Below are 14,683 nucleotides of genomic sequence, written 5' to 3'. Positions count from 1 at the left end.
AGAACACACGAAACATGATCCCATAAGTGAGTGTGCCTCTGGCCTAGCGAATATGTAGCAGGGAACAAAAATCTGGACAAAGATATGTAGGCTGAGGACCTAAAAGTAAGAATATGGGGATCATGGGAAAGGGTAGAAGGGGAGGGGGGGCGGAAGGGAAGGGACTAGATTAAAATATATAGCTCCATAAACAATAAAAATATATAAAAGAGCCAGGCGGTGGTGGCACACGCCTTTAATCCCAGCACTTGGGAGGCAGAGGCAGGTGGATCTCTGTGAGTTCAAGACCAGCCTGGTCTACAAGAGCTAGTTCCAGGACAGGCTCCAAAACCACAGAGAAACCCTGTCTCGAAAAACCAAAAAAAGAAAATATATATATATATATATATATAATGACTTAAAAAAGAATAATAATCAACAGGCTTATTCCTAATGAGAACGTTTCTGGTTCAGACTGCGGACAGGTTGGAAAGGATGAGTTTTTTGTTTTTTAAGATTTATTATGTATACAACATTCTGCCTCTATGTATGTCTGCATGCCAGAAGAGGGCACCAGATCTCATTACAGATGGTTGTAAGTCACCATATGGTTGCTGGAAATTGAACTCAGGACCTCTGGAAGAGCAGCCAGTGCTCTTAACCACTGAGCCATCCTCTCCAGTCCAGCCAGTACTTTTATAGCATTTTTTAAAAATTATTTTTATGTGCAGTTGTGTTTTGCCTTCATATGTGTCTAATCTTGGAATTTCAGAGAGTTGTGAGCTGCCATGTGGGTGCTGGAAACCAAACCCGGGTCCTCTGGAAGAGCAGTCAGTGTTCTTAACAGGGCAGGCTGGAGAGAAGGCTCAGAGGTAAAGAGAACTGGCTGCTCTTCCAGAGGTTCTGAGTTCAATTCCCAGCAACCACATGGTGGCTCACAACTATCTATAATGAAATCTGGTGCCCCCTTTTGATATGTAGGCATACATGTAGTCAGAACACTGTATACATAATAAATAAATAAGAAGAACCCAAAATTTAAAAGACCTGGTACATAGAGATAATTGTTGAATAATGGATAAATATGTTCTCAATATCTTAATTAACTATGGATTTCTAGCATCCCCATAGAAGGTCGGTTAACACAAAATAAATCAATGACAGCTTTAACATGGGAGGTAGAACTTGGCAAACATACACACATCCAGCAAGACTCTCACACATTTTCTTTGTGCTAGTTAAAGCTGTGGTGCTGTTTCTGGATTTATTGCTCTGCTCAGCAATGGCATCAGCATCACACTCCATTACCTTCCAGTAAATATCTCTTTCAAGAGGATATGTGACATTTTAGATGAAGCTCTTTGTTGTCATGTTGTGGGGACCAGAATACAAGAGCCTCCTGCTTTGGCCTCCCAAGTCCTAGGATTAACGGACAAATAAAAACAGAGAAAATTCAAGGTGATGTATTCCAACCATGCCTCTGCTAGTGTAGGAGATAAAACCACAGCGGCCTGGACTACACATGGGGGCATAACATAAAGTCCATGTTGTTTAGCTCGATGGAAATGACGTGTTAAGATTATCAGAATGCCTCACCCAAATTCAAGTTCAGCCGCTACAGATGAACTAGCTTAACTGTAGTACAAGCAGGAAAATTCGGATAGGAAATGGGGAGAAAGGGAGGACCATTTAGGACTGGATGGTTAGGAGAGGCAATATGGCATCTCCCAGGCTCCCAAGTGTTCTCCATCTCTTCCTCCTCGTGAGAAGGGGAAGAAGGCAGAGCTGATGCCTGCTCTGTTAGGTCGGAGACAGAACACACGGGCCTCTTCTCTCCTCACGAAATCACTTCCCACACTGACTGGGAACTCAGCCGGGGCCCAGGCCCTGGCAAACCGGGCCGCAGGCCTCCTGGACACGGCCACACCGCCTAGCTCCAAAACCGGCCACGACCAGGGGAGGACGCGTGTGGAGTTTCGGGTTTCCACAGAGCCGCCCACGCCCCTTCCACTGCAGCCTCGCGGGGGCAGCGCTGGGGCAACGGACCAGCTGTAGGTCCAGGCAAAAATGAGGTGAGCAGCCGCCGCCCCAGATGAAGGCGTGAGGCCATGGGGCTTCCCTGAAGGCGAGCAGCGTGAGAGCTCGCGGACATTCCCACCGGCCGCCTCCCGTCGCTCGGCCCCGCCCGGCCCCGCCTCAAGCTCCCAGAGCCGCCTCCCCAGCTGAGGGCCAGAGGAAGCCCCACCTGCGCCTTTAAGGGGCGTGACGACAAGCCCCGCCCCTCCTACCCGCGCGCGCCAATAAGGGGAGGGACGCGGGAGGAGGAGCCCAGTGTGCGGAGCAGGAGGTGAAGTGTGAGCCGACGCGCAGGCGCAGTGGCCCGACGAGGCACAGTGTGTTTTCAAAATGGCGGCAGCGATGGATGTGGATACCCCCAGCGGCACCAACAGCGGCGCGGGCAAGAAGCGCTTTGAAGTGAAAAAGGTTGGGTCTCGCCAGTACCTTCCTCAGGGAAACTAGCGAGGCGCGGATATGGCTGGCAGGCCTGAGGACGAGCGAGGCGCGGGGGAAAGAGCTTCGGCTCAGGGCGGTCCTGGGGACCGGGGACCGCGAAAGGAAGCTGGAGGGCGGGCCTTAGGGTTGACCGGCGTGATGGTGGCCCACTAGCTGAGGCCATATTAGTTTCTCTGGGAAAGCTGAGGGGCCAATCGCGGAGCTGCTTACTGAAACACGCGGGGTCGACTTCCTTGCGGGAGCCAAGCGCTTGAGCTGTCACTAAAGTGACTGAGAGGTGGGGGAAGGACTGGGTGGGGTGGGTGGAATGGAGACTCGCAGAGACTGCGGCGGGCGGAGGATGGGGCCGTGCGGACAAAGCTGGGAACGTGCGATCGCAGCGCACAGGAGCCTCTGAGAAGCCCCGCCGGTGCCCTTGCCCCGCCCCTTCCTGGATCCCTGAGTCTTTAGACTCCCGGGAGACCTGGTTTGGGGCCTCGATTGTATGGAGGCCTTCATTAGCCTCGGAAGGCCTAGTCTTCGTGTGTCAGACTTGGTTCTTCCGAGGTGTCTACTGCTTGTCACATAGCTTCTGCCAGTCCCATACTTCTCTAATGCCCGGATGGATACCTTTCTAACAAAAACCAGTAACTAAAAAAGCTTGGTGGTCGTCTTTCTTTTAAAAGCAAGCCCAGGGCTTAAGGCATTTAGGAAAGTGGGGTACTAATTATTAATGACTTGAGAACAGGAAAGTAGAAATGCGGGACGTCTTTTTACACGCTATTCTTCTTCATAGTTTAGCAGTCTGGGAGAAAGGTGTCGGTTCCTACCTAAGATTACTTAAATCTGTTCAAAATGAGGATCTTGACGTTGGGCAGGTGTAGTTTAGGAACGTGTCGCGCGGGGCACACTCTCCACCCCACCCCCTTCTTTGGCGTCTCTTTGCTGTTCATTACAGCCAGCAGCCATGTTGAAGAAGAATCAAAAGAATCGGGTTTCCCCCCCCCACTCGATGTGGCATGAAGTGTACTGTAGAAGTTACTGAACTTCTGAGAGCTGAATTTGAAAGAAATGAAGAGTTGGGAAGTCACATCAATTAGCCCTTGAGAGGGGTATCTGGCAGGTTGTGTGCATCACTGCAGAAGCCGGTTGATCTACGTTTAGATTGACTAGAATTAATAGTTAATATTACTAGACTTAATAGTTTGGACAATATAAAAGTTGAGAACAGCCGGGCGGTGGTGGCGCACGCCTTTAATCCCAGCACTTGGGAGGCAGAGGCAGGCGGATCTCTGTGAGTTCGAGACCAGCCTGGTCTACAAGAGCTAGTTCCAGGACAGGCTCCAAAGCCACAGAGAAACCCTGTCTCGAAAAACCAAAAAAAAAAAAAAAAGTTGAGAACATCGGAAAAGAAAATGGTAGTGGCTTTTACTTTGCCATGAAATTAATCTGGTTAGATTTAAGTGAAGACCTTGTTTCGTGTACTGACACTGAAGGTAACTAGCTGCCCAGCTTATCCCGCGATTATCCTCTCCATGATCCAGTCTTCTTAGTCAATCTGTTCACCTCCCTGCTCCTCTGTCCGAACTGCCTGAAGAGCAGATGCTTCTGCAGATTTCGAGTCTGTCCTTCCACAACTGCCAGGGAAGGCTGCACGATAAGTTTGTACTTAATTAAATCTAAAGCAGGTGTTTAAAAAAGTGTTTCTAATTTGTTTACATTAGTTTGGCTAACTAAATTATTTTACACTATAGACAGAAAATTGAAGAATCCCATGTTCATATAGTCCGTCTTTGGGTGAATGAGGAAGCATACATATAGTTCGCTGTTGTCCTCTGACATAGTACAAATAGTATAATCCAAAAACATTCTTTCTTGGATAATCCCTATGGCCAAGGAGTTGTAGCTGGAGCTGAAACCTGAAATCCTAATGAGTCTGATCCATTACAATGAAAATGCATTGTTTCCCCTCTTTTCTCTTCTCAGTGGAATGCCGTAGCCCTCTGGGCCTGGGATATTGTAGTTGATAACTGTGCCATCTGCAGGAACCACATTATGGATCTTTGTAAGTAACTCAGGGAGGATGGGAAGAAGTTGAGAAGGTTACAGAAATGGTGATCATCCTGATGTGACTGATTTTTTTTTTCAACGAGTAGAGCAGGATCAGAACCCTTGGGTACTTGTGCATCTCATCCATTGGTATGTTTGAAATGGATTGTTTTGTTTTGGTTTTTGAGACACGGTTTTTATGTGTAGCCCTGCCTGTACTAGAATTCAGTATTAAGTTAATTAGTTAAAACTAATTTGCCCAGCCGGGCGGTGGTGGCGCACGCCTTTAATCCCAGCACTTGGGAGGCAGAGGCAGGTGGATCTCTGTGAGTTCGAGACCAGCCTGGTCTACAAGAGCTAGTTCCAGGACAGGCTCCAAAACCACAGAGAAACCCTGTCTCGAAAAAAACCAAAAAAAAAAAAAAAAAAAAAAACTAATTTGCCCAAAGTTCCTGTCAGCCATCTCAAATAAAAAGTTAAATTGTTTTTTAAAATGATGTCTTGGAGGCAAACCCAGCTCTCAGAATAGTCATTGTAAAGCCAACAAGATCCTATTCACAATGAGTTGTAGGAAGAGTTGACATTTCTTCCCATCTTGTACAGACGCCAAGACAAAAATAGTAAAAGAAAATGACCTTTGAAAGTAGATACATAAATGTATCCCTGTAATCCCTGCGTTTGGGAGGCAGTGGCAAGAGTATTGGGCCAGCCAGGGCTAAAGTTTGAGCTACAGTACTTTTAATCTGATCTAGGTTTTGTTGGGTAAGATGTACAGTCACAGGCTGGAGTGATGGTTCAGCGGTTAAGAGCACTGGCTGCTTTTCCAAAGAACCCAGGTTTAATTACCAGCAATCACATGGAGACTTACCATGGTCTATCACTTCAGTTCCAGGAAATTCAATGCCCTCTTCCGGCCCTGAAGGGTACAAAACATATTCTAGTCCAGGCATAACATGCATATATATTAAATAAATAAGCAAGTAATTATAAAGAAAATTTACAGTCCATCATACATAATCTCAAGTTCTATCTACATTTGTGATTCAAGCAGCATCTGGGCGCGCGCGCGTGTGTGTGTGTGTGTGTGTGTGTGTGTGTATCCCCCCACATTCTCCACATTTACACATGCACACATAGGTTATTGGCAGTTCTTTCAGATATTCCCAAGATATATTCTAGTACCCCTTTATGTCTGTCATTTAATCAGGTGGTTATTTACTACTTTAGCATATTATCTAAGCTGGGCATTGTGGCACAAGCCTTTAATCCGAGCAGTCAGGAGGCAGGCTGATAGATCTCTGTGAGTTCAAGGCCAGCCTGGTCTATGAAAGTCAGTTCCAGGATATCCAAAGATACACAGAGAAACTCTTACCTTGAAAAACAAAACAAAACTATCTAATATATAATAAAATTGCTCCGAATATTTGCTAGATGGATAACAAAAACCAAATGGTGTAGCAGTCTGTGATCACTGCAACTTGGAAAGCACATGTGCCGTTTGCTGGTAGTTGTTGCTGGCTCAGAGTTTCTCTGAACTGTGACTTATTCTTTTTGCAGGTTTTTTGCAGTTGATTTTGATTGTTTTTGTTCTGTTTTATTTTCTGAGACAAGGTTTCTCTGTGTAACAATCGTAGCTGTACTGGTACTCATTTTGTAGACCAGACTGGCCTCAAACTCACAGAGATCTGCCAGCCTCTGCCTCCTGAGTGCTGGGATTAAAGACACGCGCCACCTCCACCCACCTCCACCGGGCTCTGAGCACGGCAACTCTTATAAGGAAAACATTTAATTGAGGGAACTTGCTTACAGTTTCAAAGGTTCAGTCCATTGTTATCATGGCAGGGAGCATTGTGGCATGCAGGCAGACATGATGCTGCAGGAGTAGCTAAGAGTTCTACATCTTGCAGGCAACAGGAGGTCAACTCAGACACTGGGTGGTATCCTAACATAGGAAACCTCAAAGCCCACCTCCACAATGACAAACTTCCATCAATAAACCATACCCACTCAAACAAAGCAACACCTCCTAATAACACCACTCCCCATGAGATTATGAGGGCCAGTTATATTCAAACTACAACAGTGGTAGAACCAAGAGGATTAGGAGTTCAGAGTAATCCTTGGCTACATAGCAAATTCAAGGCAGTTTGATTTTATACATGTAGATAGGTAGGTAGGCAGATAGACAAAGAATTTATGAAACCGTCTCTCGAAAAGTCATGCTGGTGAGTGACTCAGTGGTTCCTTCTGGCTCCACCTCTGAACTCATGGGGGAAAGGCCTGCGCCACTTTGTCTTTATGGGGACAGGTGTCATTGTTTTTGCTTGCAACAAGGTCTCACTGTACAGTCCAGGCTGACCTGGAACTTAACAGATATCTGACTGCCTCTGTCTCATGAGTGCTGGATTTCAGGCATGAGCCTAGCCCCGGTAATTTCTTGACTGTGAAGCATAGACCTTAGACTCTTCCGGGTGGCAAGCAGACTATATGTTACTGTGTTTCTGAACAGCAGAATCAGTTCTGTGATTTCAGAGCCTTGGCTTCTCATCTCTCTGAGGAGTGGGGAAAAGTCCAACCTTAAGACTGATGTCCCAGTAATGCCTTGCCTTTCTGCTTCCTATCTGCTAGCCTGGTACAGTTGTACCAGAATAAGGAGTCTTTCCTAAACTTTTTGTTTTTCAGAAGGGAGATTTTATTTGGTTGACATCTTGAGTAACATTTTGTAAATGCACCGCTACTTCTCCTGAGATGGCCTTGAAAATTATTAGGGGGAACGAATGAGTAATCCTAACTGGTCTCAGACTGGCAGATATCCTCCTGCCTCTGCCTACCAAGTCCTGGGTTTATAAATGTGAGCTACTGCACAGCCCTCTCCACTGGTTTATGGCCAGTTAACCCTCTTGAGGACTTGGCTGGCCAGGTTGGAAACTGCTGCCCCCAGGTCCAGTGATGCTTTTGCTCTTGTTCCCACAGGCATTGAATGTCAGGCCAACCAGGCGTCTGCCACTTCTGAAGAGTGTACTGTTGCGTGGGGAGTCTGTAATGTAAGGAACCATCTTTACCTATGCCTGTGACTTGTGCATGTGTGGCCGCTTCTCCTTTTTTTTCAGTCTTGAAAATTATTAGGGAAAATAATTTAGCCCACCTTTCTCCCAGAAGGTCTACAAATAGTAAAGACAAATTTTAAATCCTTACAGTATTAAATTTAACCAGATAAGCAGTAGTTATTACAAAGGAAAAATAGTTTGTCTTAATTATTATTAAGTGGGCCTTCTTTCCTATGAAGTGTTTTGAGTATTCATCTACCTTCAGGGATTTTCTTCAAAGCTGAAAACTGTCTTGGGAGAATATCTGTACCTTCTCAACAGACCTTTTTCTTTCTTTTCTTTTCCTAAAGATTGCTTATTTATGTATATGAGTACATGTTGGACTTCATCCCAGAAGAGGGCATCAGATTCCATTAGAAATGGTTGTGAGCCACCCTATGCGGGCTGGGAATTGAACTCAAAACTCAGAACCTCTGGAAGAGCAGCCTGTGCTCTTCACCACTGAGCCATCTCTCCAGGCTCCTCAACAGACCTTCTAAGGGAAGTGTCTAGGGTATGTGTGTGTTTGTGACACCTGCCAGAAATATTTAATGAGGCAGTGTTGACTGGATGTCCAGCTTTGCATGTGTGACAGCTGTGAAGGAGATGAGACAGCAAATATATTATTTTTGGCACGTTAAAAATTCATCTATAGAACTGTAGTCTTGGTTACAGGAGCTAAAATTGCTCTGACCAGTCAGACCCTGACTACACAACTCCCGTTGTGACATGGAGTCATGGAGTGTGGGCTCAGATCACCCTCTGTTCTGTCTTACTAGCTAAGTGACTTTGTCAGATCATCTAACATCTCTAATCCTGGGTTCCCTCTGGTAAAATATGGCTAATAGTAAAAATGTAAACAGGATTAAATGATTTAACTTTTGGTTTTTTCAAGACAGGGTTTCTCTGTGTAACAGTCCTGGCTGTCCTGGAACTCACTCTGTAGACCAGGATGTCCTCAAGCTCACAGAGATCCACCTGCTTTTGCCTCTCAAGGGTTGGTATTAAAGGTGTGCGCCACCACCACACAGCTTAAATGATTTAAAACTTTTAAAAAAGTGTTTAGAGGGCCAGTGAGATGGCTCAGTGGATACGGGGCCTTGCTGCCCAGCTTAAGGAGCTGAGCTTCAGTTCTAGAACACATGGTGGAAGGGCAGAACTGACTCCTACAAGTTGTGCTAACCTAAATACGTGTTTAGCAAGTAAACTACTTAGAATGTCTCCCAGGACACAGAAAGCTACAGGGAGACTAGAGAGATGGCTCCGAGGTTAAGAGCACTGCCTGCTCTTCCAGAGATCCTGGTTCAATTCCCAGCAACGACTTGGTGGCTCACAACCATCTCAAAACCATCTGTAATGAGATCTGGCCCTCTTTTGGCCTGCAGGCAGACATGCAGACAGAACACTGTATATATAATAAATAAATAGATATTTGAAAAAAGATTTATTTTTAAAAAAGAAAAAGTTACAGGGAGGTGGTGACATATGCCTTTAATTCCAGCATTCAGGAGCCACAGATTGGTGGATGTCTGCATTCAGGAGGTAGAGTTCAAGGCCAGACTGATCTATAGAGCAAGTTCCAGGACAACCAGGGCTATATAGAAAAACCATGTCTCTAGAAACCAAAAAGGGAAAGAAAGAGATTGGGGCGGGGGAGAAAGAAAGCTAAATGTGAGGGGTCAGCTGTTAAGGGCACATACTGCTCTTCCAAAGAATCCATAATTCAGTTCCCAGAACCCAAATCAAGCTGCTCAGGACCAACTGTGATTCCAGCTCAGGGAATTGGACACCCATTCTAGGCACCTGCACACACCTGCTGTGGTCACCTGTACACACCTGCTCTGGGCACCTGCACACACCTGCTCTGGGCACCTGCACACACCCACCCTAGGCACCTGCACACACCCGCTCTAGGCACCATCACACCCTCACTGTAGGAACTTGCACACACCCACTGCGGGCACCTGCAAATGCCCACTGTAGGCACACTCTCACACAATTAAAAATAATGGTCTTTAAAATGAATAGAGATTTGCGGGTGGCCTTAACTGGTGCTCAGTGTTTTCCTTGTGGCCTTGAAGCTGTCTTCCCACCCACTCTTCCTTCTCTGTCCAGACCCTTTGGCCACTTCACAGACCTCATTAGCCAAAAATGATGTTAAATGTTCATGGAGATAGAGAAAACACACCAGGTACTTTGCCCTTGCCACCCTCAGACTAAAGGTGACATTGCTCTGTGTGAAGGGGAGGGGTGAACCTGGTGAGTTGGTTCATTGGATAAAGGTGCTTACTGCCAAGCCTGACAACCAGAGCTCAGTCTCTGGAGCCCCCATGATAGGAGAGAACCGACTCTACATGTTAGCTCTGATCTCCACATGAGTGCCATGCATACCTGTGCCCATAAACATAAACACAAATAAATGAAATTTTAAATTTTTATTTATTTAGACACTCAGTTTGTATTCCTAGCTGTTCTAGAACTCAGATCTGCCTATGTCTACCTGTGCTGGGATTAAAGGCATGTACCATCATGCCTGGCTTTTATCTAAATAAAAGAATTTTTGAGCCAGGTGTGGTGGTTACATGCCTTCAATCCCATTACTCAATAGGCAGAGATAGGTGGATTCCTAAGTTTGTGACCATGGCTACACAGAGAAATTCTGTCTTGAAAAGGGGCAAAGGAAAGAAATTTTCTTTAATGAAAAATTTAAAGATGAATTTATTCAGATAGCTTGCCGTAAAGTAGAGCCTGGTCATGCTGTGCCAGAAACCTCCAGATTAGGCTAGGGTGCTAGTTCTGAGTCTTGTGAGATCCAACTCTGTAAATTAGACAAGTCATTTGTCTGGGGTTCAGTTTCCTGTCTGTAAAGAACAGATAGTAATATCTGTCACGCCTGCTTGCCAGGGTTGCAGTAGGCTCGAATGAGGTAATAATGTCAACTTCTTCCATAAACCTGGGCTGTAAATGTGCCCTTGGTAAATTGTACTATCTGCTGGATATACTCTTTACTGCATTTTAAATTAAGACAAAGAAAGATGGGGTCCATTTGCATTGAAACCTAATTCACACACACTTTGCCCTTGAACACTTGCTATTCTGTGGGGTTAAGCCCCATTCTGTAGGATACTTAGCAGGGAGGTGGTAGCTAAAGACAGGTCTCTTGCCTGTCTTTGAGTGAACTGTCCCCAGTACCTAGATGTTGCAGGAAGTGTCTCAGGCTCTGCCTCTTGGAAATTCTGAGGGGGCTTTTTATTTTGTTGCTTTGTTTTTTTAAGACATGGACTCCTGCAGCTCAGGTTGGTCTTGAACCAGGTGTTTAGCTGAGTGTGACCTTGCTCCACCTTACAAGTGCTGGGGTTATAAGCATGCAGAAATGCTGGTTGGTTTGGATGTTCATATTTTTTTTTTTTCATGATGAATCATGTCAAGAGTCTGAAGGGACAGAATCTAGTAAGAGTTGTGGCTGTGAAAGAACAGTTGTCTTCTGTGATCGAGACCCTTTCTCAGGAATGTAGAAGTATCCTGTTAACAGCTATTGGCACCCGGGAGCCGCATTCCTGCAGAGACCGGTCCTCACTGTCACAACATACTCCTATGCTCCCCAATCATTCATTCATTTCTTTAGTGGTAGGGACATGCCATGTGTTGCAAATGTCCTTATCAATAAGAAGAGTTCCAAGATGTTCTGTGGGATGTTGCCCTCTCCTCCACGGCTGCCCTATCTCCTGTTATCCCCACACACAGCCAATGATTGTTGTTGACAGTGGTCTCTGCAGTGACATGTAACAACCTGTCTTCTCTTTCAGCATGCTTTTCATTTCCACTGCATCTCTCGATGGCTCAAAACGAGGCAGGTGTGTCCATTGGACAACAGAGAGTGGGAATTCCAAAAGTAGGTGTTCCACCTTGTTTGGGGTTCTAAGTCTGGGTCTTCTAGTTAAGGTCATTCTCCTACTGGCCTCAAGCTGAAGGCAGCTGGAGTGGTGGAGCATATCCCCCCCCCTTGTTTGTTTGTTTGTTTGTTTAATTTATTTGAGATAAGGTCTCTAAGTAGCTCTGGCTGTTCTTGAACTAGCTCTTGTAGACCAGGCTGGTCTCAAACTATCAGAGATCCGCCTGCCTCTGCCTCCCAAGTGCTGGGATTAAAGGCGTGCGCCACCACTGCTTGGCTCATTATCCAAAATTTTATGTCCACCTGTTGCCTTTCTTTGACTGTGGAGGAATGGTCTAGTGGTGTGTGGGGTCTCTTGGTGTAGCTTTAACTGGCCTGTGACTTTTGGGATCCCTCCTGCCTTTGCCTGTAGAGTGCAGGAGTCACAAATGTGCCCACCAAAACCCACTCTTGTTGTGTGGGCTGTTTATTTCTTCTTGAGACAGCATCTCATTCTGTAATTCATTAGGACCCTCCCACCTTAGCCCTCCAAGCAAGTGCCTCAAGTGCCAAGTCTCTTTGGCTTCATTCAGCTGATTGATTCTGATACCAAACCTACAGCTGATTGATCACTTTTTTTTTTTTTTTTTTATTTTCGAGACAGGGTTTCTCTGTAGCTTTTTGGTTCCTGTCCTGGAACTAGCTCTTGTAGACCAGGCTGGCCTCAAACTCATAGAGATCTGCCTGCCTCTGCCTCCCGAGTGCTGGGAGATTTATCACATTTTTATTATTAAACAAAGCTAAACCAGGCGTGGTGGTGAATGCCATTGATCCCAGAACTTAAATTCAAGGCCAACCTGGCCGACAGAGTGAGTTCCTAGACAGCCAGGGCTACACAGAAGAGAAACCCTGTCAGGAAAAACAAAATGTTTAGTGGGCTTTAGGGTCTTATTCTCCAGCATCCTCATGAGGTCGTTTGTTTTGTCTTTCAGGTATGGGCACTAGAAAAGACGCTCCCTAAAGCTTACCCGTGTGTTACTCATGTAGCGACTCACCTTCCTGTTAATTATAAATTAGATAGAACTATGGTTTTTTCTTTCTTTTGTCTTCGGTGTTTGCTGTTCCCACAGCCATATTGTATTTTGTGTCAAATAAAGTCGTTAAGTTCAAGAATGGTTGCTGTCTTATGTGTGTGGAAAGAGTGACCTTGAGAAGGGGCCTCTTCAGTGCCAGATACAACCTCAGAAAGTGCACTGTTCATCATCAGAACAGAGGTGTCCTGCAGGTGCATCATCACAAGGTCATGAGGAACCTGTTAAAGTCTGGAACTGTGGGTCACTTGTCTTTCTTCTGAGATAGCACCAGGCAGCTGAATGAAGAAGGACGTAGGGACTCAGCTCAGTCCTAGCCTGCTTCTCAGTGGCTGCCTTGGCCCAGCCAGGTCTGCTCAGGCCCTCTCCTGAGGGGCCTAGGATTGAGGAAATGTGCTTGGTGAACTCTGAAACACTGCAGGTCAGTGCTGATTGTGTATGGCATGTTGCATTCTCTAGTTTAGAAAAAAACCTTTTTTTTAAGAGTGATTTTAAACTCGTTAAACATTGTTTGCACTGATTGTAATCCCATGAGTTTATGCCTGTAATCCCAGGCACTTGAGTATATGCCTGTAAACCCTGGTACTGGGATTCAGGAGAAAAGGAACCTGGAGTCCAAGAGACCTTATTTCCAAAACAGACATTGCAGTTTGTATGCTGGCACATGTAGTAGGCATGTTTGCCCAGACCCTGGGTTCAGTTACTGACAGACCATAAGTAAAAGAATGTTCAGCCGAGCAGTGGTGGCACAAGTTTAAGGCCAGCCTGGTCTACAGAGTGAGTTCCAGACAGGCTCCAGAGCTACACAGAGAAAACCCGTCTCGGAAAGAAAAAAAGATGTTCAAACTGAATTAACAAGAGCTCAAGTTTCTTTCAAACAGGCTGGCCTTGAAAGGAGTTGCCATCCTGATGCTAAGTCAATGGCTGACGTCTACTGAGAAACTGTTTTGGTGCCTTGGTTTTTAGCAGCTAATGGTTCTTGAAATCCTCCTGGGCAGTTTGCCTTCAGTGCAACGCCAAGTGAAAGCATTCTTCTTTGACTTTAGTAAAGCCACGCATGATCAGATGAAGCAGATTTGAGGCTCTACCTGTCTCCTGTTGTCAAGAAAGACTGCAAAAGTGTGGAACAATACTGTCATTTGTTTTGTTTTCAAAGTTAATTTTAATAAAAATGTTTATGTTAATATGTGATGTATCTGGTATGGTTTACTCATTTTGGTTTTTCGAGACAGGGTTTCTCTTTGTAGTAGCCGTAGCTATCCTGGAACACTGTCTTTGTAGACCAGGCTGGCCTCGAACTCACAGAGATCCTCCTGCCTCTGCCTCCCAAGTGCTGGGATTAAAGGCATGCGCTACCACCACCCGGCAAGTACTTGGGTGACTCTAAACCACACATGGGCTGGACAACCACTCTGGGACTGAGTTTATATCCCCAGTAATCCTACCCCCACCCATTATTTTTTGCTGAGACAGGATCTCAAGTTACTCTTTTGCTTGCCAAGGTAGGCCTTGAACTTGTGATCCTCTTGCTTCAGCCTCCATGAGTGCTGGGATTATGTAGCCTATTCCATTATACCCAGCTGCCCCAGACATTCTGGAGGCAGAGGCAGGTGAATCTCTGTTAAGTCAAGGCCAACCTGGTCTACTGGATGACTCTGTCTCAAAAAACGAGTGAAAACAGGAACTGGATTGTTAATTAAAAGTATAAATACAGGGGCTGGAGAGATGACTCAGAAGTTAAGAGCACTGGCTGCTTTTCCAGAGGTCCTAAGTTCAATTCCCAGCAACCATATGGTGGCTCACAACCATCTGTAACTTGATCTGGCTCCCTCTTCTGGCATGCAGACTGAACACTGTGTAATAAGAAATATTATAGGGCTGGAGAGATGGCTCGCTCAGTGGTTAAGAGCACTGACTGGTCTTCCAGAGGTCCTGAGTTCAATTCCCAGCAACCACATGGTGGCTCACAGCCATCTATAATGAGACCTGGCGCCCCCTTCTGGCTTGCGGGCACACATGGAAGGAATGCTGTACACATAATAAATAAATAAATAAAATATTTTAAAATAAATAAAAAGTACAAATACGTTCAGAAGACCTAAGTTTAGTGCCCA

General features: G+C 45.6%; 1 protein-coding gene across 2 annotated transcripts; it reads left to right on the top strand.

The window, feature by feature from the left end:
• The first annotated feature begins 2,298 nt into the window (after window positions 1-2,298).
• On the top strand, window positions 2,299-13,753 carry Rbx1 (ring-box 1). Of its 2 annotated transcripts, XM_057792091.1 has the most exons (5): window positions 2,308-2,463; window positions 4,459-4,537; window positions 7,495-7,565; window positions 11,414-11,499; window positions 12,471-13,753. In XM_057792091.1, exons 1-5 carry the CDS (start codon window positions 2,386-2,388, stop codon window positions 12,481-12,483), a joined length of 327 nt encoding a protein of 108 aa, XP_057648074.1. In that variant the 5' UTR covers window positions 2,308-2,385; the 3' UTR covers window positions 12,484-13,753. The 2 variants fall into 2 exon arrangements, with proteins under 2 accessions (XP_057648073.1, XP_057648074.1); XM_057792090.1 differs by lacking the exon at window positions 7,495-7,565 and having other exon boundaries at window positions 2,299-2,463.
• Window positions 13,754-14,683: the final 930 nt, after the last annotated feature.

Source organism: Chionomys nivalis, chromosome 17 (assembly GCF_950005125.1).
Source record: "Chionomys nivalis chromosome 17, mChiNiv1.1, whole genome shotgun sequence".
In the NCBI taxonomy this organism is placed as follows: domain Eukaryota; kingdom Metazoa; phylum Chordata; class Mammalia; order Rodentia; family Cricetidae; genus Chionomys; species Chionomys nivalis.
This window is presented reverse-complemented; position numbering and strand designations above follow the sequence as displayed.

Excerpts from the sequence above, each read along its gene's own strand:
- Rbx1 (XM_057792090.1), top strand. The coding sequence starts at position 2,386 with ATGGCGGCAGCGATGGATGTGGATACCCCCAGCGGCACCAACAGCGGC. Across the intron at positions 4,538-11,413 it reads GAACCACATTATGGATCTTT|CATGCTTTTCATTTCCACTG; the intron begins GTAAGTAACTCA and ends CTTCTCTTTCAG. Across the intron at positions 11,500-12,470 it reads AGAGAGTGGGAATTCCAAAA|GTATGGGCACTAGAAAAGAC; the intron begins GTAGGTGTTCCA and ends TTTGTCTTTCAG.